General features: G+C 51.4%; 2 protein-coding genes across 6 annotated transcripts; one reads left to right on the top strand and one right to left on the bottom strand.

Annotated features, from left to right (window-relative positions):
• Positions 1-210: 210 nt before the first annotated feature.
• Positions 211-8,935, top strand: LOC310746036 (GTPase IMAP family member 8-like). 2 transcript variants are annotated; one of them, XM_083579625.1, is made up of 5 exons: positions 211-392; positions 848-922; positions 2,162-2,199; positions 4,455-5,201; positions 6,511-8,935. In XM_083579625.1, exons 2-5 carry the CDS (start codon positions 882-884, stop codon positions 7,167-7,169), a joined length of 1,485 nt encoding a protein of 494 aa, XP_083435751.1. In that variant the 5' UTR covers positions 211-392; positions 848-881; the 3' UTR covers positions 7,170-8,935. The 2 variants fall into 2 exon arrangements, with proteins under 2 accessions (XP_083435751.1, XP_083435750.1); XM_083579624.1 differs by having other exon boundaries at positions 211-922.
• Positions 8,936-10,355: 1,420 nt separating this feature from the next.
• LOC310746168 (uncharacterized protein) lies at positions 10,356-18,173 on the bottom strand. Of its 4 annotated transcripts, none has more exons than XM_083579992.1 (2): positions 17,620-18,173; positions 10,356-14,549 (listed from the first exon to the last, which is right to left on the bottom strand). In XM_083579992.1, exons 1-2 carry the CDS (start codon positions 17,705-17,707, stop codon positions 13,642-13,644), a joined length of 996 nt encoding a protein of 331 aa, XP_083436118.1. In that variant the 5' UTR covers positions 17,708-18,173; the 3' UTR covers positions 10,356-13,641. The 4 variants fall into 4 exon arrangements, with proteins under 4 accessions (XP_083436118.1, XP_083436119.1, XP_083436121.1 ...); XM_083579993.1 differs by having other exon boundaries at positions 17,439-17,722; XM_083579995.1 differs by lacking the exon at positions 17,620-18,173 and adding an exon at positions 16,532-17,410.
• Positions 18,174-27,007: the final 8,834 nt, after the last annotated feature.

The following is a 27,007-nucleotide window of genomic DNA, read 5'->3' as shown; positions in this document are numbered from 1 at the left end:
ACAGGTGAGGGGGGCTGTGTATGGGAGAGTCAGGTGTCGGAGCTCGACTGGTACTGGAAGCAGGAGACACAGAGATCTGTCTTGCTCTGTGCTGGACCCAGAACTGACTTAGGGCTTTCCTGGAAAGCTAATGGGGAGGCATGATCTGTTGGGGGCAGGCAGGCAATTGCTGTGAGCCCCCCAAGACACCACGGTCTCCATTGACCTTCATTCCTGGGTAAGTGCAGACATTCCTGGAGTCTCTTCCCTCTCAGAGACGGGGATGCAGGAAACAATATTTCAGGTAATAGTCTTTGAATCACGCTGCCCAAAATACTGAATGCTCCCCATGCACGGTGAATAGGCTGAACGTGATTTCTGGAAAGGTTTGCACCTCTAGAGGTGGAAAGCAGGTAGCAGACTTGCAGCATGGTTTTGCATGAGTGATGGGGGGGCTGAGAGAGGATCTCCCACCCCCTTCCTTGCCCAGCTGCAACACAACAGCCCTGCAGTGCTGGCCGTGGGTCTTATTCTCCAAGGGTTGCTGCTTTCAGCTCAGATGCAGAGGGACCTGGGATGCACCAAAGCAAATAAATCTCCTAGCCAGTGAACCCTGCGCTTTTGGGTCCAAGGGCTCCCAAACTGCTGGGGAGAACAGGGCCAGCTTCCAGCTTGTCCTGGGCCGTTCTTGGTTTTCAGAACAACAGAGAATCTGGGATGGCCTTCAACTGGGTGGCTGGATTACAGCAGCCCGCAAAGGCGTAGAGACAGCTGCCTGCAGATCTGTGCAGTGCCGTGCAATAACAGGAAGGGAACTAGAGTCAAGGCTGCTCTTGAAAGTGAAACTAGAAAGCATTTATCTCCACAGATTTCACAGCACAGAGAGACACCGGAGAAAGAGAATGGCCAGCTGGATTCCCTTAGCAGAGATGGCCAATCAATGGTAAGAAGGTGTTTAATTCCTTTTCATAAACTTTGCTATGGGAGGGTGGATTTGTTCAGGGGACACTGAAAATACCCGACTAAAATAACTAAAAATATACAGATGGAATTACAATGAGCAGACTTGCACTTCTGGAGCCGGACTGAGTGGTTTGAAGCCACAGCAGCCTTCTGCTCCCTGCTGACCTCCTCCTCCAGATCCAAGGCCAAGGTTTAGTATTCTGCTCAAAACAGAAGGGGAGGCTGAACTCCAAATCTCTCTTCCGGGGGCTCTTTGTAGATCAGTAGTTCCCAAAATGGGTGGGGTTATTTAGGGGGCACTCAGAGGAAAAGGGGGGAAGCAGGGGGGAGGGTGCAAATGACTGACTTTGAAAAGCTAGTGTCACTGGACACCCATTTTACTGAATTCGTTAAACTAAGTAGTTTTAATTGGATTTCAAACAAATGTGCAATTAATTCTTACTCTTTTGAATTTCATTGTGTTGTTTCCTTCCTTAGTGGGTCATGCAAGCCAATATTATGAATTATGCTTTGGGCAGAATAGGGCACAGAGGATGGGTTTACAGAACCAAGTGGAGGGTGGCCCCAAACCATTATAGATGTAAAAGGACAGGGCAAGGGGGGGCCCACCCTGTGTTGGGTTCTGCTAATGGGACCTGTTCTGAGACCCCACACCTGCAGCCTTAAGAACGTAAGAAGAGCCTGCAGGATCAGGCCAGGGGCACAGCTAGTCCCACGTTCTGTTCTCAGAGTGCCAGCTGGGTGCCCCAAAGTGAAGCCCAGAAGCAGGATTCGAGCCCAAGAGCCCTCTCAAGCCTTCTCAGGCCTGAAGCCCTTCAGGAAAAAAACATAGAATGGTAGAGTTGGAAGGGACCCCGAGGGTCATCTAGTCCAGCCCCCTACATGAAGGGATATTTTGTCCAATGTGGGGCTCAAACCCACAACCCAGAGATAAAGAGGCTCACACTCTACCGACTGAGCTACAACTGTCATCACAGGAAGAAACCATGTTGGGAATTGCTAAATATACCACAATCTCTTTGGGTGAATATTGTAAGAGGATTATGAAACATAACATGACATGACATTTCCCTATAAGATACAAAAGGATATACTTGGCCCACAAACTGGTTCTGTACACAACTGCTTATTTCCCCGGTGAAACGTTAAATGGCCTAACATCTTGCTGGGTGAAAGGCAAGGCCCCCTCCTCATTCTTTCTTCTCTTTTCTGGTTCTAGGCTTACAGGACTCTGGTCTTACATTTGCAGCAAGCTTGGTAAGTTTTTCTTCAAGAGTTTCCTCAAGAGTTCCCGAAGGTCATATGCAAAGTGTGGGGTTCCCTAGGGAGGGGTCCCTACGAGGCAGGGGGCAGCAGCCGGGGCGCTAGAAGAGCAAATGACTATCGGACTCTGAAAAGTTGGAATTGCTGGATCAAGTTCATCCGTTTCATTGAATTAATTAAATAGTTTTAATTGGATTATGTGCAAATGTGCAATTGATTATTACCATTTTGAATTTCGTTGTGTTATTATCTTCCTATGTGTGCCATGCAAACCGCTATTCTGAATAATGCTTTTGATAGGGTAGAGGAGGGGGCACTGGGAATACGTTTGTGGACCTAAAGAGGCGATGGCCAGAAAAAGTTTGGGCGCCACTGATCTATTGCATTAGACAGAGAATTCTCATAATAATAATAAAAAATAATAAAATAATGTTACTTATATCCTGCCCTCCCCAGCCAAAGCAGGGCTCAGAGCGGCTAACAACAGTCAAAATAGCACAGTGTACATAAAATCATAGTCAATTAATTGAAATACATTCTAATCAATTCAGAATCAAATTAATGGCAACCATTGGGCTAGAGTTCTGTGAGGATTACCAAAGGAGGGAGTCAGACTGTGCCTTGGCCAAAGGCCTGGTGGAACAGCTCTGTCTTGCAGGCCCTGCAGAAAGATGTCAAGTCCCGGAGGGCCCTGTTCTCTTGTGACAGAGCGTTCCACCAGATTGGGGCCACGGCCGAAAAAGCCCTGGCTCTGGTTGAGGCCAGCCTAACCTCCCTGTGGCCTGGGACCTCCAAGATGTTTTTGTTTGAAGACCGTAAGGTCCTCCGTGGGACATACCAGGAGAGGCGGTCCCATAGGTCATCAGCAGGACGAAGCTAGTGATCTTCCTGGGGTCAGCTAAAACACTTTTTTCAGGCCACAGACAGGCTGCGAGGGAAGGAGCAGAGCAAAGGCTGGAATGATCTCTGTGCCAATCTCATCTAGCACTGATGAGAAACTAAGAAACGAGACAGATCTCGAATACACACAGCCAGCAACTTTTCCCTTTACTCTGGTCAAGGGAAGCGACATAATGAAGTTTCTAAGCTTTGGATAAATCACTGCAGAGGGTTAGAGACATCCATCATTCCAGTTGTGCATCTTTTGTGGGAACAGATTTGGAGCGCATGAACTGCCTTACAGAATCACAGAACCATGGAAGGTTCCCCCAAAGATCCTCTAGTCCAGCCTTTCTCAGCCCGTGGGTCCCCAGATGTTGTTGAACTCCCATCACCCCTAGCTAGCAAGGCCAGAGCTCAGGGATGATGGGAGTTGTAGTCCAACAACATCTGGGGACCCACAGGTGGAGAACCGCTGCTCTAGTCCAACCCCCTGCAATGTTCCTATTAACACCGCCCACACATTTAGACTCCTAGTTTCAACAGGCCACCCCAGGATATACTCTTACGGTCCCATCACATCACCTCTCAGCTATGCATTTACCGTATTTTTCGCTCTATAGGACGCACTTTTTCCCCTTCAAAAATGAAGGGGAAATGTGTGTGCGTCCTATGGAGCGAAGACACCATAGCCCCGCGACCCTCTCCTGGCTGGAGAGGTGGCGCGCGGCTATGGCAGGAGCCTCTTTAGCCGCGCGCCACCTCTCCAGCCGGGAGAGCGCGCGCGGGGCTAAAGAAGCCATAGAAGCTTTCCACTGCTCCCCGACCTGCTCTTTGGGGCTGGTGGTGGGCTTCCCTCCGCCAGCCCCAAAGAGCAGGTCGAAAGGAACCTGAAGCCTGGAGAGCGAGAGGGGTCGGTGCGCACCGACCCCTCTCGCTCTCCAGGCTTCCAAGGTAGCCGCCTGCAGGCGACTGAACGCACCTTAAACGGCACCTTGTTTTAGAGGGGGAAAACAAGAGGGGGAAAATTCTCCCCCTCTCTGTGCAGCACCTCCTGCCGCTTTGCTGAAGGGGCGCTGGGCAGAGAGGGGGAGAATTTTTTTCCCTTGTTCTCCCCCCTCTAAAACAAGGTGCGTCCTATTATCCGGTGCGTCCTATGGTGCGAAAAGTACGGTATTTGTTTTTTGCAAAACAGACGGACTCCTTCCATCTCTGCTTACAAGATATAACTTAGGGGGTCCCCAGCCTAGGGCCCCTCCTTCAAAACTACAGGCAAAACACCCCGTGCAAACCCCCCAAAATCAATAAAATGCACTGGTTTCCTACACAACCTTCGTTGCACCCTCTAATACCTGAACTTTCCTCAACAGCACCAAATCCTGAGCACCAGATTCTGACAGAGGGCAATGAAGTACGGATTGTCCTCGTGGGGAAACCAGGAGCAGGAAAAAGTGCCACAGGAAACACCATTCTCGGGCGGGAGGCATTTGAGGTTGGCACCGTGACGAGATCCTGCCAGTTAGGAATCAGGGAATGGAAGGGAAAGCGGCTAGTCCTCATTGACACACCTGCTGATTTTGACCTGGGGAGCGGCACAGCCAAGGATTCCCCTGACTCCCAGCACTGCCTCCGTCTATCCAGACCAGGACCACACGCTTTGTTACTGGTCACCCACCACTGTGACGATGCAGACAATAAGGCAGTAGAATGGATTCAGGAGATATTTGGCTGCGAAGCCATGAAGTACATGATTGTCGTGCTCACTGGGGAAAAACTGGACGACGCAACTTTGGAGGAACATCAATCTCTCCCAGAATACCAACGCCTTCAGAACATAGCTGGTCACTGCAATTTGCAGTGGTTCTCGGTCGACAACCGCAACCAAAACAAGAGGGAGCAGGAGGCTGAGAAACTGCTCTCCATGGTGAAGGCCATGGTGGAGAAGAACCAGGAGAAGCCCTTCTGCAGGCTTGAAAGGGTTGGGAGTCCTACGTCGATCCCAAATGAAAAGGACCTTTCTGGGCACCCACCAGAGGAAGAGAAGCCGCAGGAGGCCGTGGAGATTCCAGGAACTGAGGGGTCCGGAGTGGGAGGAGGAGAGAGCCCCCCTGTTCAAAGTAAGCACTCCTTGCAAGGTTTCCTTCCAGCTTCAGCCTATTCCTCCTGGTTTGCAATGAGCCCTGCTCCATGTGTGTAAAGTTTTTTTAAGAAAAATCATAGAATCATAGAAACATAGAGTTGGAATACACCACAAGGGCCATCGAGTCCAACCCCCTGCCAAGCAGGAAACACCATCAGAGCACTCCTGACATATGGTTGTCAAGCCTCTGCTTAAAGACCTCCAAAGAAGGAGACTCCACCACACTCCTTGGCAGCAAATTCCACTGTCGAACAGCTCTTACTGTCAGGAAGTTCTTCCTAATGTTTAGGTGGAATCTTCTTTCTTGTACTTTGGATCCATTTATTTTATAAAATAAAATAGCAAATTTACTTCCCATACAATAGATGTTTTCCAAATCTACCTCTTAAGCCAGCCCACTTCCTTGTTTCGCTCCTTTTTGGCAATATGTAAGCGCACACTCAATGTGCAAAATACTTTTGAACCCTTGGAAACAGGACTACAAGGGGGTGGAAGGGAAGAGTCTGTGATAAACATGTTCTGTCTCAGAGTGACATCTAGCAGCCCTGGAGGGAATGGCAAGGAATGAGATTGAGCACTGTTTGAAATTAGTAGTAGTAGTATTTCGTTATTTATACCCCGCCCATCTGACAGGGTTTCACCAGCCACTCTCGGCGGCTTATAGCACATAAACAACTGTAAAACATTAGACGTTAAAGGCACAGGCTGGCCAGAGCAACTGACACCTGCTTCAGGTTTGTTTCCAGGCACAGTTTAAATTCCTGGGTTTAGGCTTTAAACCCAAAAACAGTGGTTCTGAGGCTTTGGGGGCCACTGCTCTCTTGGTTCTGTAAACTCATTCCCAGTGCCGCCTTCCCCAACCCACTAAAAACATAATTCAGAATAGTGATTTGCACCACCTACTAAGGAAGAGAATAACGCAGTGAAATTCAAAACAGCAAGAATTAATTGCACGGTTCAAAATCCGATTTCTGTATCCAGTCAGTCAGTCAGTTTCTTTATTACTGTCCATGACCAGTAGTCAAACAGAATCTTTGCCCAAATATATAAAATAGTACAAGACAGAACAAAAGAGAGAACTTTAACATTAAAATTACTAGCAACTGTATCGTGCTGTAATAAAGAGATAGGTTGAGCTTTCTGCATCCCATTCTATAGTTAACTGCTTGGGCAGTTCAGGAAATTCAGATTGCAAAAGTGATGCCTGACAAGGGCTCTAATCAGTACAAAGTGTTGATCCCCAGGAGAAGCTTTAGGATTCCTCAGCTCTGTTCTTCTCTTTTCAGCAACATTAACAGATGCAGCTGATCCCGTTTCAGCAGAGCAAAAGGAGCTTTGCATCGTCATTGTCGGAAAGTCCGGGGTTGGCAAAAGTGCGACTGGAAACACCATCCTTGGGAAAAAGAGGTTTGACTCCAGGCTTGAAATGACCCCAGTTACAAAGTCTTGCTCGTTAGGAATAAGAGAGTGGAGGGGGAAGCAGGTAGTTGTCATTGACATGCCTGCGATTTTTGACTCTGATGGAGCCAGAAATTCTACTGAGATTGAGCACTGCCGACGTCTCTCCAAGCCCCGCCTGCATGCTCTGGTTCTGGTCGTCCCAGTGGGCCGATTCACAGAGGAAGACCACCAAGTGGTGCAGCGGGTGAGGGAGACATTCAACAGTAGCGACGACCAGGAGCGCATGGTGGTTGTCTTCAGCCACAAAGAAAGGTTGCAGAATGAAAGATTGGAAGATTACATATCTTCCAGTGACAACAAAAACTTTCAGGAACTGAGGGATCAGTGTGGTGGACGGTTTTGCAGTTTCAGCAACAATGAAACAGGAGACCAGCTTGCAGCCCAAGCCGAGGAATTGCTCTCCATGATTGAGGAGATGGCAGAGAAAAATCAAGGCGATCCTAAGATGACAAAGTTGGACAAAGTTGCTGAGGCAAATGCATAAAGAACATACTCTGGTTTTCTCCCGCTTGGACTAGCGCGCTCTGTGTGGAGCTACCTTTGAAGGTGACTCAGAAACAACAACTAATCCAGAATGCGGCTGCCAGACTGGTGACTGGTGACATTTCAGGTGCGCCAATAAATGCAGAACACAGCGGCCAGGGTTTTCACTTTGCGCAGCTCACTTGGAAAGAGCATCACTGAGTACCTATCCAAATCTGAACCCTTTTCAAAGCACTGGTGTTTACCTTTAGGAAATTGGGGGTCAAAGGCATGGATAAGGTCATCCAAGGTCATCTAAGGAGGTCCTTCTTCTCTTCATGCCTCCCCTGCTAAGAACCTTAAGAAGAGCTCTGCAGGATCAGGCCCAAGGGAGCAGTCCAGCAGTCTCTCCCCACAATGATTGACCAGATGCGCCCGAATGAAGCCCACAAACAGCATGGACTTTGCCTCAACAACTGGGGCCAGCAACGACTCTGAATCCTGAAGAAGTGTGCATGCACACAAAAGCTCATACCAATAACAAACTTAGTTGCTCTCTAAGGTGCTACCGGAAGGAATTTTTTAATTTTGTTTCAACTATGGGAGACCAACAGGGCTACCTACCTATAATCTGAATCCTAGCTGCTGGAAGCCACAGGATAGAAATCAGATCCTGCTTGCTGGTTTCCTACAGGCCAGAAGGTTTCAACCTTTTTGAGTCCACGGCTCCCTTGACCAACCTTCTTTCTGTGGCCCCCCTGTGGGGCTCAGGAGCCCAGCAGCCTGCAGAGCAAGCAGCCCCTCAGCCTTTTTCAAACACCCTCCCTTGCGGAGTGTGCCCTCAGCCTCCTCTCCTCTCCTTGGGAGGGAGTCCTCTATGTAGTCACTGGTCTCTGAGCTGCCCCCCTTGCCCCCAAAGAGAGGTGCCTCTTCACACTGCCCCACAGAGGCCTGGGACTTGTCTGTCTATTCCCAACAGCAAGGGCTGGTGGACTGGCTGGCTAGGCTCCCTCTTCCACTTGCTTGCTTACTCCGAAGCTGCCTCAACTCCTGGCACCCAGCACCGCCTGTCCAGCCCCAGAGGCCCCATTCACCTGGAGAACTTGTAGCCAGGGCTGCTGCAACCAACAGTCTTTGGGAGGCAGAGAAGCAAGAGGGCAATAGAAGAGGAAGGAAAGAGGGACAGTGTTGCCAGCGGCACCCCTGGCCATCCTTCAAGGCACCCCAAGGTGCCACCACACACTGGCTGAAAACCACTGGCTTAAGGCGATTGGTTGCCCATTGTGAGAATGGAATGCTGGACTTGCAGCCATATCCCATGATGGACTTGCACCTTAACAGGATAGGCCCCTCCGTCCATCCTGCTTGCCTTATCTTCCCTTTATTTACCTTCTCTCTGTTACCACCATCCTGTCAATCTGTGGAGTAAAAACTTAAAAAGTGATGCAGATCTTTTCTGTGTGTGTGAAGAGCCTGCCAGAGAGTTGATGTTTTGGTTAAACCTTCTGGGAAGCAGCTGGTTTCCTCTGCTTGTTATCTCTTCTGCAAGGTCATGCTGACTGCAATGGTCAGGCCAGGAAGAGCCTGGGCTTCACTTCTGACTTTCTCTATCGCTTTGTTCTGATGTGTTCTGTTCTGTATATAGTGTTAAGAGTTTATGCTTATTTTAAGTCCTTAGTTTAAGTTAAGTCTGATGCAACTGGATTTTTATGGACTCTGCCAATCCTGAATGTATTGGGATTTGTGACCATTATGCCTTCAGCAACAGTAAAGCTCTTCTGGGTGAAATACTGCCTCTGGTCTATATTTTTGGGAACTCTGCTACGTGCTTTAAGTTTTTCTAACTCCGGCAACATTTGACACATCCTCCTCCCGCGTTCACTGAGACACCCAGGCAGTTTTCCTTCTCAGGGTCTCCCAAGTGCCACCACTAAGAGGACCACGCAGGAGATATTCTGGCAATGACCGTGTCCCTTACACCCATAAAACTGTTTTGAGCCGCAGAAATACGAGCTTAAGATTCGGATACCAATGGGAGGTAGGATCAGGGTGCTGTTAAAGGAGACCCCTGCCCCCATTCCCTTCACATGTCGAGACCTCCTGCAAACTGTACCTCTGTGAGGGGAATGGAGGCCTCCTAAGAGCTCTTAGCACCCTCAACATGCTACAGTTCCCAATCCTGGCATCCGCCAAAGAACCCTGGGAGTTGTAGGGTGCCGAGTTGACCAGAGACCCCTTCGCAGAGCTACAATTCCCAGAGAGGTTTAACAGTAAATCACCTTTCCCAGGAAAGTCTGAGAGCTGTAGCTCTGTGAGGGGCTCTAGCACTTCCTAACTCCCAGCACCCTTAACAAACTACAGCTCCCAGAATTGTTTGGGGAAAGCCGTGACAGTTTATATCATAGCATGGTGTGAATAGGGCCTTGTTGCATGCATATTGTTTGACAAACTCACACAGGTTTCCTGGGCTGGAATTCCCAGTCCCCCTGGGAAGAGGAATTTGTTAAAACCACTCTGGGAGGACTAGGACCGTCTTGCAACTCTCAGTACTCATAACACAGAATACTTTGGGGGAAGAAGCCATGACTGTTCAGTGGCACTGCTAGACTGATGACTGGGAGCAGCCGAGACCACTTAACACCGGTCCTGAAAGACCTACATTGGCTCCCAGTATGTTTCTGGGCACAATTCATAGTGTTGGTGCTGACCTTTCAAGCCATAAAAGGCCTCGGTCCTGTATACCTGAAGTAGCATCTCCACCCTCATTGTCCAGCCCAGACACTGAGGTCCAGCTCTGCAGGCCTTCTGGCAGTTCCCTCATTTTGAGAAGTGAGGTTACAGGGAACCAGGCAGAGGGCCTTTTTGGTGGTGGCGCCCACCCTGTGGAACGCCCTCCCATCAGATGTCAAAGAAATAAACAACTATGACTTTTAGGAGACATCTGAAGCCAGCCCTGTTTAGGGAATTTTTAAATGTTTGATGTTTTATTCTGTTTTTAATCTGTTGGGAGCCAGCCAGAGTGGCTGGGGATACCCAGTTAGATGGATGAGGTACAAGTAATATAATAAATAATAATAATAGTTATTTTTACTGCTACCAATATTACGGCATGGATGAGTTAAGAAAGATGACCGGAAACCATCAACCGGTGAAGAGTCAGGGATCCTCCTGCTCATTTAAGAGAAATCACCACAGCCAGGAGCCGAAGGAAAGGCAAACTTAATTTTATTCAACAAAGAGGATCAAGCGGTTGGGGGAATAAGGTGCATCATCCAAGCACTAGAGTTCTGCATCAAGCGTCTTCTGGGGAGAAGCAGCTCTTGGCTCTCACCACAGGCCAGAACCACCCCTGAGGGGCAGAGAGGTCTTGCTCTGGGCCAATCTCTGCTCTCCAGCCACCATTAATGCTGCGTGCGTCCCGTCTAAGTGGTCGCCGTCTGGGTGTCTGGAGAGGGCGCAGAAGGAGGGGAAGGATATTCCCAGGGGACCCAGAAGGCAAAGCGACAAAGGTTTGACGTAGTGTTCTTATGCAGAGGATGCTGAGGGGTCAGGGAGAAGCGGGGAAGGGTCTCTCTCTCTCTCTTACACACACACACACACACCCTGGATTCGACATTTCTCTCAAAGTTTCAACCTGAGTGACTATCTTCCAGGACTGTCTTCCCCCAGTAATTTTTAGGTTTGGGGAGAAAAACCAGAAGGCAACTTCCATCCCTGCCTTCTCCAGGCAGGACAACACTTCTAAAATGGACCTGGGTTGGAAATTTCTCATTTTCGCAGCACATTAAGATGATCCTTCTTTTCTGCAAAACCACATCGCCATGCCAGTTTTGAAAAGGCCACATCGACAAAAAACAAAACAAAAACCACTTTTCAGTGTTGCCCTTTGCCCTTTAGAGTAAGAAGAGGCACGCCACAGATGGTTGTACGTGAATAAGCGGTATAACCGCCAGGAGTTTCTTGTGATGGGACCATCTTGGGAGGCCAGTCATATGACGTTCCCAAAGGTGTCTCTGCAGAGGGAAGGCTGCTTCCTTGCCCCGTCCATCTTCTGAGCCAGCAAAGGAAACCTTCAGCAATGTGGTAACACTCCTGAGCTTGTTTTGGACTACAACTCCCATCGTGCTGTGCTGGCTGGGGGCTGATGGGAGTTGTAGTCCCAAAAAAACCTCAGAGGGCACCAGGTTGCTGAAGGCTGCGCTGAATGGAGACCCCTGACCACCCATATTGGATCACAAGATATTTGACAACCACCACCTTTTATGCAGTTGCAGAAAAACAGCAAAAAAAAAAGTGGTTTACCAAGGACCTAGTGAGTTATATTTGGACACAAAATGTTCCCTGGTGGATATGTGGACAAGCTCACCTGTTTACCAGGACCCACCCCTGAAATAGGCTCTCATCTCACACATCAGTTAGGAAAACTCTTTTAACCTGTTCTGGCCACCCACCAAAGGACACTGAGCAATACCATATCCATTCTGCATCAGGCACACGGGGCAACCCCTGAGGTCCCATCCGGTCCCAACACCAGGAAGGCCCTGCCCATCCTCATACAACACTTCTCATTCAGCCAAACCATGAATGTGCCCAATAGCTTGGCACAGCTGCTGCCAATCTGGTGCCCTCCAGGTGTGTTGGGAGTACAAATCCCATCAGCTACCTGTAGGCAGAGCCCAGCACATTTGCAGGGCACCAGGTTGCCGAAGTCTAGTGCGGCGCTTTGGACTGAAACTTTGGATTGAAACTCTTTAAGTGATTGGTAACATGCCATGTGCAGATCTCCACAGAGGTAAATAACACTTGTTTTCTTTTCTTTCCGAATGCTGCTGCGGTGTGCAGCTTCCACAAAGATCTCCGCCCGTCGCGCACACTTTGAAACAGGAGTGCTTAAAAACGCTTGAAACGTACGTTAACATGTTGAACACTCAAGTTAAGCCTTGTGTAACAGAGAAACTGAATGCAGGAGAACATCCACACCGTAGAAGACAGAGTCCATTCCAGGGAGGGAACGACAGAGCTCAGTGGCACGACCCTTTTGCAGCTGCTGGATACGAACCTGGTCAGGGGAGATCAGCCGGGGAAGCCCCCTCAAAACAGGGTTTAAGGTTTAAGGATGAGAGACCGCCCCCCTCCCACAACTCAAAAGCAGGCATATTTCTCAATCAGATCTTCAGAGCTCGCTTTTGCCACCCTCGCACAACCCAGATGTTTTCAACTCCCAGCAACCCTAGCTGTGTGATGCTGGGGCTTCTGGGATCCCATCTGGGCCTGCTGGGGCCGAGGAGGGGCTGGGAGCCCCAAAACATGTGGAGGACACAGCCTCAGTGAAGGCCACTCTAGTGTTTTATGGAAGTTTCTCTCCCAGCTCAAAACCATCCCCAAAATTCAGGGCATCTAAGTGGTTTCAGAACATTCAACTTTTACATTCACTTCTTTTTCCCACATTAAGCTATCCAAAAAGAGTCTAAACTCCCACACGGTCTTTTCCTTCCGTGGATCTGGAAATCAGGCTCAGGAAACCAGAAGCTCAGAAGAGGATGTTGCTACAGCTCTTCAGAATTCCTCTCTCCTCCAAAGACGTTTTCCAGCAACAACCGGAAAACACATCCGCCCTCTTCTATGGGTTCTCTGGCAAATGTGTGGGTTCTCTGGTACATAGTGCAATCGCTCCGCCTTCCTCCAATGCGTTTAGCAAGACGCAGCTGTCAACAGAAGGTTCTCCCCTGAGCTGCAAGTTCAAATCCACAGGAAGAAGACACACAGTGGGGCGAAATCTTCCGCAATCAAATACAAACTCTGTGTACCCCCGTTCTGTTCCCCCGGCAACCCCCGAGTTTGTGTCGGCTATCTTTGGCACCAATTTCGACCCACCGAGCCCCCCAAACCAGACGACTCTTTGTCACTCTGCTGCGGGACCAAAAGAACAGGGAAGGCTGTAGCTGGACGTGGATCTTAGGGGAGGGCAGGAATTAACCACCAAACAGGGTTTGGGGGAAATAAACCTGGGCATCCGTACTTGTAAAATGGGAAGCAGAACGTAAACGCTGGTAAACCCCAGAGCGGAGGTAATGCTGCGTGGCGCAATGGCTCAGAACGGGAACTTAAGAGGGGCACAACCTCGCTGCCCAAAATGGAAACCAAACAATGGCAGGGCGTGAGAAAAATCCCACCTGTGAAGGTTCAGGGAACACCCAAGCTTGAAATGCGGCCGATATGTAGAAAATGGGCTTTTGCTTCAGAAAGGGAAGAGGGGTCCCCAAGCAACGCTTCACTGCCCCCGGCTGATGGGATCCCAAGTTCTTGGAGTGGTTATGGTCCATATCCCTGGCAGGGCAAACGCTGCCCTGCTGAGAGGCCCTTGACCTCCCCTTCCCAGGCATTATCCCAAAGTCCCCATAGCCCCTCCGTGCTCCCACATCCCAAACAGGTCCGCGGCCACCCCCTTCCCCCTCCCCGCCCTGGCGAGGCCCATCGGAGCAGCAGCCTCGCCCTCAGCCGAGCGCCTCCTGCCCCAGATGGCTCTTTCGGTGCGCGGCCAGGTTGCCCTTCTGCGCAAAGTTCTTCCCGCAGGTCAGGCACTGGAAGGGGGCGTCTCCCGCGTGGAGCCTCCGGCCGGGGCTCGCGGGGGCCTCCTTGGGGCGCCTCCGGCCCTCCTCGCCCTGCGGCGGCAGCGGCCTCTCAGCCTGGTGCTGGGTCCTGCGGTGGCCGGCCAGGCTGCTCCGGCGGCCGAAGGCCTCGCCGCACTCCTGGCAGGGGAAGGCCGCCCCGTTCTGGCGGGGCTTCTGCTGGTGCTTGACCCGCAACGGCCTCTGCACGTCACCTTCCTCGCTTGGCGCGCGGGGCCTGCCCCGGGTGCGCATGTGCGGCGGAGAGGGCGCCCCCGGCTTCTCCTGGGCAGGGGCCCCGCAGCCGCCTTTCTGGCGGTGGGCGAGGAGCAGGCGCTGTTCCCGGAAGGTCTTCCCGCAGACGGGGCAGGAGGGGGCCCCCTCTGCGCCACCGCCGTGCACCCTCTGGTGGGTGAGGAGGTTCTGCTTGAGGCTGAAGCGCTTGCCGCAAACGCCGCAGCCGAAGGGCTTCTCTCCGGTGTGGATCCTCTGGTGGATGATGAGGTTGTGCTTGAGGGTGAAGCCGCGCCCGCACTCGGGGCACACGAAGGCCCGCTCGCCCGCGTGCTGCTGCTTCTGGTGGCGCAAGAGGCTCAGCGGGTGCGGGAAGCTCTCGCCACACGCCGCGCATTTGTGCTCCTCCTCCTCCACCTGGCTGTGGATGACCAGCACGTTCTCGTCCCCGGAGCCCTCCTCCCAGGCGGGGAACGGGAAGGGGTTGTCACCCCCCGGCGGGGAAGCCTGGTGGCCCCGGGCAGGTGGCTCCTTGTCTCCCTCCATGGGGCCCTCGCTTCCTGGTGGGGGACAGAAGAAAGAGGGAAAGCACAAGGAAGTTATTTCATTTTAATTTTTCCCCATATTTCATTTCACTTTTAATCTGCATGCCACCTTTCTCTAGGACTGTGGTACCTCGGGTTACAGACGCTTCAGGTTACATACGCTTCAGGTTACAGACTCCGCTAAGCCAGAAATAGTACCTCGGGTTAAGAACTTTGCTTCAGGATGAGAACAGAAATTGCACGGCGGCAGCGGGAGGCCCCATTAGCTAAAGTGGTGCTTCAGGTTAAGAACAGTTTCAGGTTAAGAACGGACCTCCAGAACAATTAAGTTCTTAACCCGAGGTACCAATGTACAATGGTACCTCGGTTCCCAAGCGCCTCTGTTGTCGTACGTTTCTGTTCTCAAACACTGAAAATCCGGAAGTAAATGCTTCCATTTTCAAACGTTTTTTGGAACCCGAACGTGCGACACGGCTTCCACTGAGTGCAAGAAGCTCAGTTTTTGAGCGTTTCAGAGGCCGAATGGGCTTCCGGAACGGATTCTGTTCAAGAACCAAGGGACCACTATATTACACAGAAGGCGGTTCACAAACTGCAGAAACAACAATGATCACACCCCTTAGAGCAATCTGGCCCGATACGAAAAGTGTCATAATAAAAAACATAACTTTTAAAAAAACAGCTTATGTCAAATAAAATAATATTCAATAATAAATTAAGAGTAGAATAGTACACAATAAACTTAAACATCTGCAAATAATATTTAAACAGAAATTCACTCTTAGCGATTACAATAACTTCCAAGCTGTAATCAATAAAAACAGAGTCTCAGTGCATAAAATAACACAATACAAATTGAGAAGCAAAGACACACAAAATTGTGGTTTTTTTAAAAAATATCCGTGAGCTCCTCTCTTCTCAGCTGCTTCTGCTGTTCCTAAAGTCATGGCCTGGAAAAGCTCTCAGGGCTAGAGGAAGGGGGCAAAGAGGTGGAAAAAACCATTGCCTGATGAAGAAGAGAAAGTCTCTCTCCCCTCACCGTATGATTTTTATTGCTGTTTTAAAAGTATGAGAAAAGGCACCAGGAAAAGAATATAATAACGCAGGCATCAAGGCAGTTACGAAACATGAGCGCAGCAGAATAGTTTCATAGAATGGTGGGGCTGGAAGGGGCCCCCCAAGGACATCTAGCTCAACCCCCTGAAATGCAGGAATCGCAGGTGAAGATTCCCTGGCAGACAGCCAACTTCTGCTTCAAAGCCTCCAATGAATCATAGAATGGTAGATTCAGGTAGGTAGCCGTGTTGGTCTAACACAGTCAAAATAAATAAAAAAATTAAGAAATTGTCCAGTAGCACCTTAGAGACCAACTAAGTTTGTTCTGGGTCTAAGCTTTCGTGTGCAGGCACACTTCTTCAGTGTGTATCTGTGCTGCTGCAGAGCTCCAGTCCAAAATAGCCGAAAGGGATCGGCGGCTGACAAAATCTCTCCAGGTGTGGTCAGGGGTCGAGACACCCACAGGCCCACCCCAGCCGACATTTTCCCAGCTCACCCAAAACCTGGATTTCGGGGGGCAAAGTAAACAGGATAACGTCGAATGCAAACAAGGCCTGTTGCAGGATTTCAGGAGAAAACAAGCTTGTTTCAACCCACCCACACACACACACACCGCATCTCCACATAGCGCCAGGAACACACACAGTCCAAAAGACTCAACCCGCGGGGTCTGACTTGGCACAAGGCGTCAGCTTCCAAAATCCCAGCAGCTGCACCTTCAAGGGACCCCTGGCCCCCAACCTCACCCCCCTGGCACCCGAGGCTTGGTCAACGCTCCTTTTCCCCGGGCGGAAGGCAGACCTCGCAGGGAGGGCGCTGCCTGCAGGGGAAATTGTGCCAAAAGCCGCAGGGCTTTTGCTGAACCAGCTCTGAGTCAGAGAGCGCCAAAGCTCCCTCCTTAAAATAATTTTATTTTTATATATATATATGCACACACACACCTGCCCAGACAAGACTCCTCCAGCTTCCACACAACCTGCCCTTCTCCCTTTTTCCCAAGGGGGGGGGAATAAGAGTGTGATGACGTCAGCCAAATCACAGCCTCACCTTAACTCCGGGGAGGGGGGAGAAGAAACTGCAAGTCCCAGAATGCAACCGGGCAGCTCTACCTGTGCGGCTGGATTTGCAGCCAGGCCTCCGCGGGGCCTGCAGCCTTGGGGGCTTTTTTGGTTTTTTGCAAGGGCTGTGGAAGATTCCTGCCGGCCTCGCGCCTTCTCCAAGGCTTTGCAAAGCGGATCCTGCTTGCCAGTTGCAGATGCACCACCAAAAAAGGGCGGGTGCCCAAATGCACACCGTGCAAGAAACAAATCCGCCCCCCCGGGTTCTGATTGATTGATTGATTGATTGATTTGCAAAATCGGGGGGAATTGGGGACCCCTGGCCGGCGCGCCGGAGCAAAAAGGGCCCCTTGCCAGGGCCAAGGTGGCGCGGGGAGCCGGTGGCAGAGGCGCCCGCTGCTGCTGCTGCCGTCCTCCGCGCGAGGCTGGAGACTGGGCGGAGGCCGGAGCGCCCGCGGGGCCGGATTGCAGCGAGGCGCGGGCCGCGGGGAAGGAGGAGGAGGAAGCGTCGCCGGCCGGCCACGTGCGCCCGGAGAGGAGGCAGCCCAGGCCCGAAAGGAAGAAAGGGAGGAGGAGGGGAGGCAGCCTGGGAAGAGGAAAACTGGGGGGGGGTCCTCTGTTTCTATCCAACACCCCCCCCAAAAGAAATAGGCTCGCTCCGGATCGCCTTCCCCACGCTCAGTTCACACGGCAGCTGCGAGGAGGGGGGAGATTGGGTGCAAAGGGGTGAGAGAGGAAAGAGGGGGCGACCCCTCCGTGCCCCCCACTCCCCCCCCCAGCGATGCCTCACCGTGCCCGGGCTGCTCCTCCTCTCCGGCCGCCCCGATCCCCCGCATCGGCCGCCGCCGCTGCTGCTCCTCCGCTTTGCACGAGGCACTGCAGGCAGGATCCGGCCCGCAGGGGAGGGGAGGGCCGGCGCTGCCTCCCTTCCTCGCCCGCCCGCTCGCCTTTTATTTGCTGCAACAACGTACCTTTTGCAGCAGCAGCAGCGGCAGCTCCGCGCTCCTCCTCGGCTTCTCCCAGCAACGGCCCCGCCGCGCGAGGTTGCTTGCAAGACATCCCAGGCAGGCAGGCAGGCAGGCGGCAGCAGCAGCAACTGCAACCGCAGCCTCGGGGAGGTGCCACTTCCTGCAGCTGCGGGAGAAGCCGCGGCGGCTGCTGGCAAGAGCTCTGCCCTCCCCGCGCCGCTTTCCTCTGCTGCGCTGCGCCCGGAGGAGCGCGCCGAGATGCCTGACGCCCAGCCGCGGTGCCAATAGAGCTCAGTGGTGCCGCACGGACCGGCAGCAGCAGTGGCTCGCCAAGAGTTGTGCCGTCAGCTGTGCCCCAGTCCCCTAAATATTCTAGTCCTCATGGTCCCGAATAAAAGGTTGAGCTATTAAGGCTTTGCATCAAGTCAGACCACTGGCCTGTCCTACCAGGAGATGCTGAGGTTTGGACTTTCTGCTTGCAAGGCTCTACCACTGAGTTACGGCCCAAGAGCCCCCTCCCCATGGAACTGGGGGTGTCCTCAGTGCCACACAAGGCTATAGGATTGTAGCCTTGGAAGGGGCACCCCAAACATCTACCCCACCCACCCGCTGCAGTGCCATATTGAGGCTTTGTAGGATAAAGCAATCTGCAAGTCAGAGCCAGGCAGTCAAGAGCGAGGCAGTGTGGGGTAAGGGTTAGAGCAGGGGTCAGCAAACTTTTTCAGCCGTGGGCCAGGCCACTGTCCCTCAGACCTTGTGGGGAGCCGGACTATATTTTTGGGGGGAAAATGAACGAATTCCTACACCCCACAAATAGCCCAGAGATGCATTTTAAATAAAAGCACACATTCTACTCATGTAAAAACATGCTGATTCCCAGACCATCCATGGGCCAGATTGAGATGGTGATCGGGCCGCATCCGGCCCCTGGGCCTTAGGTTGCCTACCCCTGGTTTGGAGTGTTGGGCTGGGACGTGGCAGGGACCAGGGTTCGAATCCCCAGGTGGCCATGAAGCTGGGTGGCCTTGGGTTACAGCCGCTTCCTCCCCAACGAAGCGTGTGTTTTGTTTAAGGCTTCAAATCCGAGCGGAAACCTTCCTGTGTGCGACTAGGCAGTGTTTTGTCCTTGACACAAGGGAGCCTGAGCAGATTCGGCACACCGCCCCCCTCCCTGCCATCTGCAGGCTCTGCCAGGGTGCAGCGCCGTCACGTGAGCCGGGGCTGCTGATCCGGAGCCTTGGCTCTGGGGAGGGTGGCCTTGGCAAGCGGGAGAAGGACTGGGCCCCTCGCTCAGGGTGATGCAAGAAGCAGAGGAGAAACAGCATCTTCCCAGCAGCATTTCGCCAACGACCTCGCTCCTTCTCCGGACAGACAAAATAAAGTCTTTGTCTGCCTGTTTGTTGCATTTATTTCTCACTGTTCCCTCCCCGGAGCTCAAGAGTGGCTTATCTGCTTCTCCCTGCTCCTCCTTTAATTCCCACAAGGACACCATGAGGTTGTGGGGCCGAGAGAAGGGCAGAGACTGGCCCCCGAGGTCACCACTGAGTGGGTGGGGGGCCATCTGTCACGGGCGCTTTAGCTGAGATCCCTGCATTGTAGGGGGTTGGACTAGATGACTCATGGGGTCCCTTCCAGCTCTAGGATTGTAGAATTCTTCGATTTGTGGGAAGGGGGGGACTAGGCTGAATGGGGTTGTAGGGGAGGGGTCGTATCTCTGGGTCATGCTCTTTCTGAGATGGTTTGTTCCCCAACCTTCACTTCCACCTGTGGCTCCCAGATGCTCTGTGCATGAGACAGTGGCCACATCCCGGGAATGGCTTTGACTGGCCGGCTAGACCAGGCATAGGCCAACTCGGCCCTCCAGATGTTATGGGACTACAACTCCCATCATCCCTAGCTAACAGGACCGGTGGTCAGGGATGATGGGACTTGTAGTCTCAAAACATCTGGAGGGCCGAGTTGGCCTATGCCAGGGCTAGACCAAGTGAGGGTAGCCAAGGGGTCTCAAAGCCTCAGTGAGTTAGGGGCTTTCCCTGTGTGCGAAGACAGACTCCGGCCGACGGAGTGGACAAGACCAAGCGTGGGTCCAACAGTCATGAAGGTGGTTTCTGCACTTGTTATAGACGTGGGCATGGCCAGTCTTGCCCCTCCAGATGTTTTGGGACTACAATTCCCATCACCCCTGACCACTGGTCCTGTTAGCTAGGGATGATGGGAGTTGTAGTCCCAAAACATCTGGAGGGCCGAGTTTGGCCATGCCTGTGTAGACGGAAGGGACCCCAACTAGGAGAAGGAGAAAACAGCTGCCTTGTGGGACACCTTTAGGAGAGGGAAAAGGAGTAAGCCAGACACAAATCTGGACTCCCAAGATGGTGGGGTGGTGCCTTGTACGCCTCCTTCCAGTCCCTCCTGCAGCCAAGCTGGTGCCAAATGTCTTGCTCTGCTTTCCTTTGGACCCCATTAGCGAGGCAGAGAGGGGGGTCTTGTCATCTGGGCAGCCCAGGACCTCCAGACACACTGCCCAGGCTTAAGCCACTGAGAGGTCACCTTCAGGCTGCTAATGCAGCAATCTGACTTCACCCCTGGAGGAGCACTCCATTGTCTCTCTAGACAGAGGGATGCCAAATGCCTCCCCTTCTCATTCCTGGATCCAGTTGCTGGGATGGCCAGGCCAGGCTGCTAATGGCCTTCTAAGTTGTTGTTGTTGTTGTTGTTTAGTCGTGTCCGACTCTTCGTGACCCCCTGGACCAGAGCACGCCAGGCACTCCTGTCTTCCACTGCCCCCCACAGTTTGGTCAAATCCTGGTAGCTTTGAGAACACTGTCCAACCATCTCGTCCTCTGTCGTCCCCTTCTCCTTGGGCCCTCCATCTTTCCCAACATCAGGGTCTTTTCCAGGGAGTCTTCTCTTCTCGTGAGGTGGCCAAAGTCTTGGAGCCTCAGCTTCAGGATCTGTCCTTCCAGTGAGCACTCAGGGCTGATTTCCTTCAGAATGGAGAGGTTGGATCTTCTTGCAGTCCATGGGACTCTCAAGAGTCTCCTCCAGCACCAGAATTCAAAAGCATCCATTATTCGGTGATCAGCCTTCTTCTCATTCCTGGATCCAGTTGCTGGGATGGCCAGGCCAGGCTGCTAATGGCCTTCTAAGTACTTAAGTCCTTAAGGAAACAAAGGGTGTAGCTCTGTGCCAGAGGGCAAACAGGTGGGCTCCCTTTCTGGGTTAGTTAGAAAGACAAAAGGGAAGAGTTGAGAGTTGAACTGTGAGCTAGAAGCTGCAGGCAAAAGCTGGAGGCCGGAAAGGCAGAGAAAAAACCATGCCTGATTTCTGCTGGGATCCAAGGCTGTGGCCATGGGAGAAGCAAGGCCTTCTTGGGGTGTTAATTCTGTGAACCCCTCCATCGTAGGCTTAGGTTGTGTATATACGTATGCTATAAATCTTAGAAACACCACATTCTCCCCTATCCCTCATCCCCAAAAGGAAACACAAACCCTGGAGGAGCGCCGGAAACCCCTGGAATCCTCCACCATTCAGAGACTGGTGTGTAAGGAGAGCCTGCAGGATCAGGCCAATGGGACCATCTTGTCCAGAATCCTGTTCTCACAGTGGCCAACCAGATGCCCGTGCGAAACCCGCGAGCAGGATTCAAGCGCAAGAGCAACACTCTCCCCTTCCCGTGGTTTCCAGCAACTGGGATTCAAAAGCATTGATGCCTCCAACCGTGGAAGCAGGGTAGAGCCATCGTAGGGAGTAGCCATCGGCAGCCCTCTCCTCCTCCATGAATTTGCCTAATCCTGTGGGAGGGAGTTCCGCAGTTGAAATGTGCACCTGCCTCATTGTGCTTCATGCATTGGTCCAAGCCCTTTTCCGCGCTGCTCAGGTTGGCAGCCAACGCTGCGTTGATGTGAGTTGTTCCCAAGAGACCGGCTGCCGATATTTCACAAGGTTTTCTTAATTCCCTACTAATTGGGATTCTCACGGAGGCAGCGTTGGCCAACCTGTTGCCCTTCAGCAGTTTTGGGATACGGCTCCCGAACGCCCCCCCAGCCGTGGGAAAGAGGAAGGCAAGGAAGCACTGCCAGAGCCTGCCTGGCCTTGTGGCAACAGGAGATCTGGGCTGGAAACACACTTGCGGGCGAAAATAAACGGTGGAGATTAAAAATGTGCAGGAAAGGGCAAGCCAGAGGAATAAGGAGCAGCTCCCCAGTGAAGAAAGGCTGAAACATTTGGGGAGTTTAAAAAATGAGGCACGGGGTGGAGAAATGAGAAAAGGTTTCTCTCCCTTTCTCATTGCACTAGAGCTCATGCACATCCAATGGAGCTGAATGGAAGATTGTGGAGAGGATCATAGAATCGCAGAGTTGGAAGGGATCCCCAAAGGTCATCTAGACCAACCCACTGCAAGGCAGAAATTTATTATTATTATTATTATTATTATTATTATTATTATTATTATTTGCTTATACTCCGCCCATCTGGGCGGTTCCCAGCAGAATATTAAAAATAGAATCAAACATTAAAAGCTTCCCTAAACAGGGCTGTCTTCAGATGTCTTCCAAAAGTCAGATAGTTGTTTATTTGTTTGACATCTGATCGGAGGGTGTTCCACAGGGTGGGAACTACCACCAAGAAGGCCCTCTGCCTGGTTCCAGTCACCAGTCTGGCTGCCGCATTCTGGATTAGTTGTAATTTCCGGGTCACCTTCAAAGCCCCACAGAGAGCACATTGCAGTAGTCCAAGCGAGAGATAACTAGAGCATGAACCACTCTGGCCAGACAGTCTGTGGGCAGGGAGGGTCTCATCCTGCGTACCAGATGGAGCTGGTAGACAGATGCCCTGGAAACAGAATTGACCTGCGCCTCCATGGACAGCTGTGAGTCCAAAATGACTCCCAGGCTGCTCACCTGGTCCTTCAGGGGCACAATTACCCCATTCAGGACCAGGGAGTCCTCCACACCCGCCCGCCTCCTGTCCCCAAAAAACAGTTCTTCTGTCTTGTCAGGATTCAACCTCAATCCATTGGCCGCCATGCATCCTCCAACCACCTCCAGACACTCACACAGGGCCTTCACTGGTTCTGATTTGAAAGAGAGGTAGAGCTGGGTATCATCTGCATACTGATGAACACCCAGCCCAAACCCCCTGATGATCTCTCCCAGCGGCTTCATATTTAAAAAGCATAAAAATAAAACAGCTTCTTCCGTTGCAGGAGACCAATAAAGATCAACAGCTTGGCCTGCTTCCTGGGTAGCCAGCCAGCCTCCTTTTGTACCTCCGACTGGACGAGATGCCACTGGGGATCAAAGGTTTTCAAAGAATATTTGAAATATAAACATAGTAGTTTAAGCTCTGTTGCAGCATTCAAGGAACTTCAGTAACAGTTGCAAGGTAGATTATTATTATTATTATTATTATTATTATTATTATTATTATTATTATTTGCTTATACTCCGCCCATCTGGGCGGTTCCCAGCAGAATATTAAAAATAGAATCAAACATTAAAAGCTTCCCTAAACAGGGCTGTCTTCAGATGTCTTCCAAAAGTAAGATAAGAATTAAGACATATTAAGAAAAAGTTTAATTATGATAGAAGTGTGTATTGCCAATAAGTAATACGAAATCGAAATATGGAATAGACGGGAGGTGGGGTTTTTAGTGTTAAGACCAATTTATGTTTCATCATTTGTTAAGAAAATTATGTGTCTATGGTTATTCCTGTGTGTAATTTGGTATTTGTGTTTTCTCTTTCTTCTTTTCTTGCTGTATCAATAAAAAATAAAAAATAAAAGAGATAGAGAGGAAGCCAGGAACTGCCGGTGCTCCTTCCCTGAGTCACAGCCCTTCTCCTAAAGCCAATATAGGTCAGGAAGGAGCCAGCAGGGTCTTCCCTGGTGCCCATTGCCCCTCTCCCTGCAGTGAGGCCCACTCCCACCCAGAGAAGCAGTGTTGTCCTAGGATCTTACCCTTCAGCTAATAAGAATGTGAGACTTGAGCCTGATAGCTCCATTGGTTGGAGCGCTGTGCTGATAAGGCCAAGGTTGCAGGTTCCATCCCCATATGGGGCAGCTGCATATTCCTGCCTTGCAGGGGGGTTGGACTAGATGACCCTGCAGGTCCCTTCCAACTCTACAGTTCTATGAAGAACCTCTTGGATCAATGGCCCATTGAGTCCAGCATCCTCTTTTCACAGTGACTGACCAGGTGCCCATTACAGGAAACCTGTAAATAAGATCCGAGCACCAGAGCATCTCTCCCCACCTGTGGCTTCCAAAACCGGTACCCAGAAGCGACTGCTGCCTCCGAGGGTGGAGGGCCCAGCAGAACAATCATTCTGGCCCGGTTACCTGCTGGAGGGTTATTTGTCCACCTCCAGGACTCTCTCCTATGCTGGGAATCCCACAGGGCAAAGGATCTGATACCCCACCAGCTGATTCCTCCTCCTCCTCTTTCTGCTCACCTTCCTCCATTTCATGGGGTCTGGATCCCTCATCCGCCGGGATCCAGGGACTGCAGCAGCAGCTCTCAGGCGGAGCCGACTTGCTTGCCAACCGATTTACGCTCAGAATTTGTAACTTGCCTTCCAGGCCAGAGCAAATGCCCAGGGCTCTTCACACAGATTTATAAAGCCGCTGCAAACAAGGACTTATTAAAATATGCAAAGGATGCCATCCATTAGCATATGCAATGCAGGTTTTGAAAGACTGTGTTTGTCCTGCAGAAGTTATTATCCGCCCTCCCTTCCCCACAGGTGGGCGGGGTTTGCAGCACCGAGCGGGGCTCACCTGGGCGGGTGCCACCTACCTGCTTGAGCCGGCCTTTGACACGCCCTCGGCCAGGGAGGTCAATGGACGGTCGGCCAGGGGTGGGGGTGGGCCTAAGGCCAAAAGAAAAGAGGCTGACTCCATTGCTCAAGCCTCTTTTGCTGTTCTTCCTTCCAGAATCACCCACCCACCTTCCCTCCAATTAATAATTTCTTGCCTCCATAATTTCATCCTAGGTCAGCGGTCTTCAAGTTAATGATTCTTTCCTTACAGGCTAATATTTTGCATTCCAGGTCAGTGGACGCTGCTGCGGTCGTAAGATAGTTGCTGTATTCAGAACCGGGAATGAATTTTCCCTGCACTGGCAGGTTTTGCCTTCCCCATAGCATTTTGTCGCAACTTTGGCGGTTTTTAGGCCTTGGCAAGGTAGCCTTTAGTCTATCATCAAGTCGGGGGGATGCATTCATGCTCCCTCCCCATGCGGCGGCACTTGCAGGGCCCGTTAAAGGGCAAAAACCAGGAGTCCCTGGCCCTAGAGCGGCGGCATGTAGGTCAAACTCCTGGGACGAGGTCGGAGGAAGGACATGCTGTGTAAGTTTGCGCTTTGCAGTCCCCTCTCACTGCATCTCATCTGCCTGCATATCCTCAGCCAGGCGGGCTGAGAGGGTTACCTGCCAAGGCCTGGGCCAAGTTTCCCACTTCTGAAGTTCAATAAAGTTGTGGCCAATTTGAACCCCATACTCTGTTCTCGTCTCATCATTTGGGGTAAAGGGGTGGGCACCACAGACAGGGTTTAGAGCGTGTGCCTGCCAGCAGGGTTAACTACCTCTTGACATGTGGTTTTTTTTTTTAAAAAAAAAAACCTCTTTGTCTTACACTGGCATAGGCAAACTTGGCCCTCCAGCTGTTTTGGGACTACAACTCCCATCATCCCTAGCTAACAGGACCAGTGGTCAGGGACGATGGGAACTGTAGTCCCGAAACAGCTGGAGGGCCAAGTTTGCCTATGCCTGGTCTTCCAGTTGATTGCAATCATCTCAATCACTTACTTTTAAATTATTTTGCTGATAATTTAAATGTTTCTCTCTTCCCTCCCTCCCCCCACCCCAGCCACCTGCCTGCTAACTGCTTTCAGAGTTTTATTCCAATGAGGCAGGTTTTTCATTTTGTTCAGTAAATAAGTGTCTATTTGAGAGGCAGGGTGGTGTAGTGGCTAGAGTGCCAGGCTGGGAGAGACCCGGGTTCGAATCCCCACTTGGCCAGAAAGCTCGCTGGACGTGACCTTAGGGGCCAGCCACTGCCTCTCCACCTCTTGCCTCCCTTGCAGGGGTGTTGAGCTGGCGGTTAAATGAGGCCAGGGAGAACCATGTGGACCATGTTGAGTTCCTTGGAGAAAAACGGTGGCCTATAAATGCAATAATCAATCAATCAATCAATCAGTGATTGCATGGTGCAAATGTAGTCCTAGATGGCCAAGGCTCTGGCTCAGCTCCCCATCAATCCTGAATCTAGTCCACAGTTTCCCAAACTTGGGTCTCTGGCTGTTTTGGGACTACAACTCCCACCATCCCTAGCTAGCAGGACCAGTGGGTCAGGGGCGATGGGAACTGTAGTCCCAAAACAGCCGGAGTCCCACGTTTGGGAAACCCCGATCTAGTCTTATTAACGTGGATCCTAAACGGCAGTCCTGCCTGTGGCCTCCCCAGCCGCTCTCTGGCGTTAGCGGGCAGCAAATGCCCCACCCTTGCGGATCTGGTCCAGGAACTGGTGGCCATGAATACAGAAGGCGGGAGAACGGGGTGTGCCCCAGTACCACGCCTGCGGGCTTGGCCTTTGGACATGCCAATCAGGGGGAGGAATCCAGACCATCGTCCTTGCATGCTGACCCAAGCCATGTCTCCACAATCAAGGAGACTTCAGAGGTTTTTTGAAAAGGAAAATGAAGGTGTGTTTTTTTTTGTCTATGCAGCTTGGAGGGGCCCAAATGACAAGGGATCATAGATGAGATGGAAGACCTCTGGGAAGGTGTTATTTTATTTATTATTATTATTATTATTATTATTATTATTATTATTTACTTATATCCCGCCCATCTGGCTGGGTTTCCCCAGCCACTCTGGGCTGCTCCCAACAGAATAATAATAATAATAATAATAATAATAATAATAATAATAATAATAAAGCGATAAATCATCAAACATTAAAAACTTCCCTAAACAGGGCTGCCTTCAGATGTTTTTTAAAATGTGCTGCACTTTCCCTGCTCCCCAAAGCAAGAGTGGGGAGACTTGGGCCCTCCAGTCGCCGCTGAACTACAACTGCCATCAGCCTCGGCAAGCATAGGGGCAGAATCATAGAACTGCAGTTGGAAGGGACCCCCAAGGAGCATCTAGTCCAACCCTCTGCAAAGTCTAACCTCGCTGCTAAATTATGATGGGAGGTGTAATCTGGCACACCCGCGACTAACGGAGAAACAAGATCACCTCCGTCCTATGCTCAGGTTGTATATATGTGTAAATAAAACCATATACCCTGAAGACATCGCCGTCTCCGCTGACCTTCCAAGGAAACTGGACCTTGGGCCTGGAACCCCGGGGGTCTCTCAGCTCTCAGAGATCGGGGGGGGGGGCAT

The sequence above is a fragment of the Podarcis filfolensis genome, assembly GCF_964270895.1.
Source record: "Podarcis filfolensis genome assembly, chromosome: 12".
Classification (NCBI taxonomy): Eukaryota; Metazoa; Chordata; class Lepidosauria; order Squamata; family Lacertidae; genus Podarcis; species Podarcis filfolensis.
The sequence above is the reverse complement of the archived record's forward strand: the minus strand, read 5'-3'. Positions and strand labels throughout refer to the sequence as shown.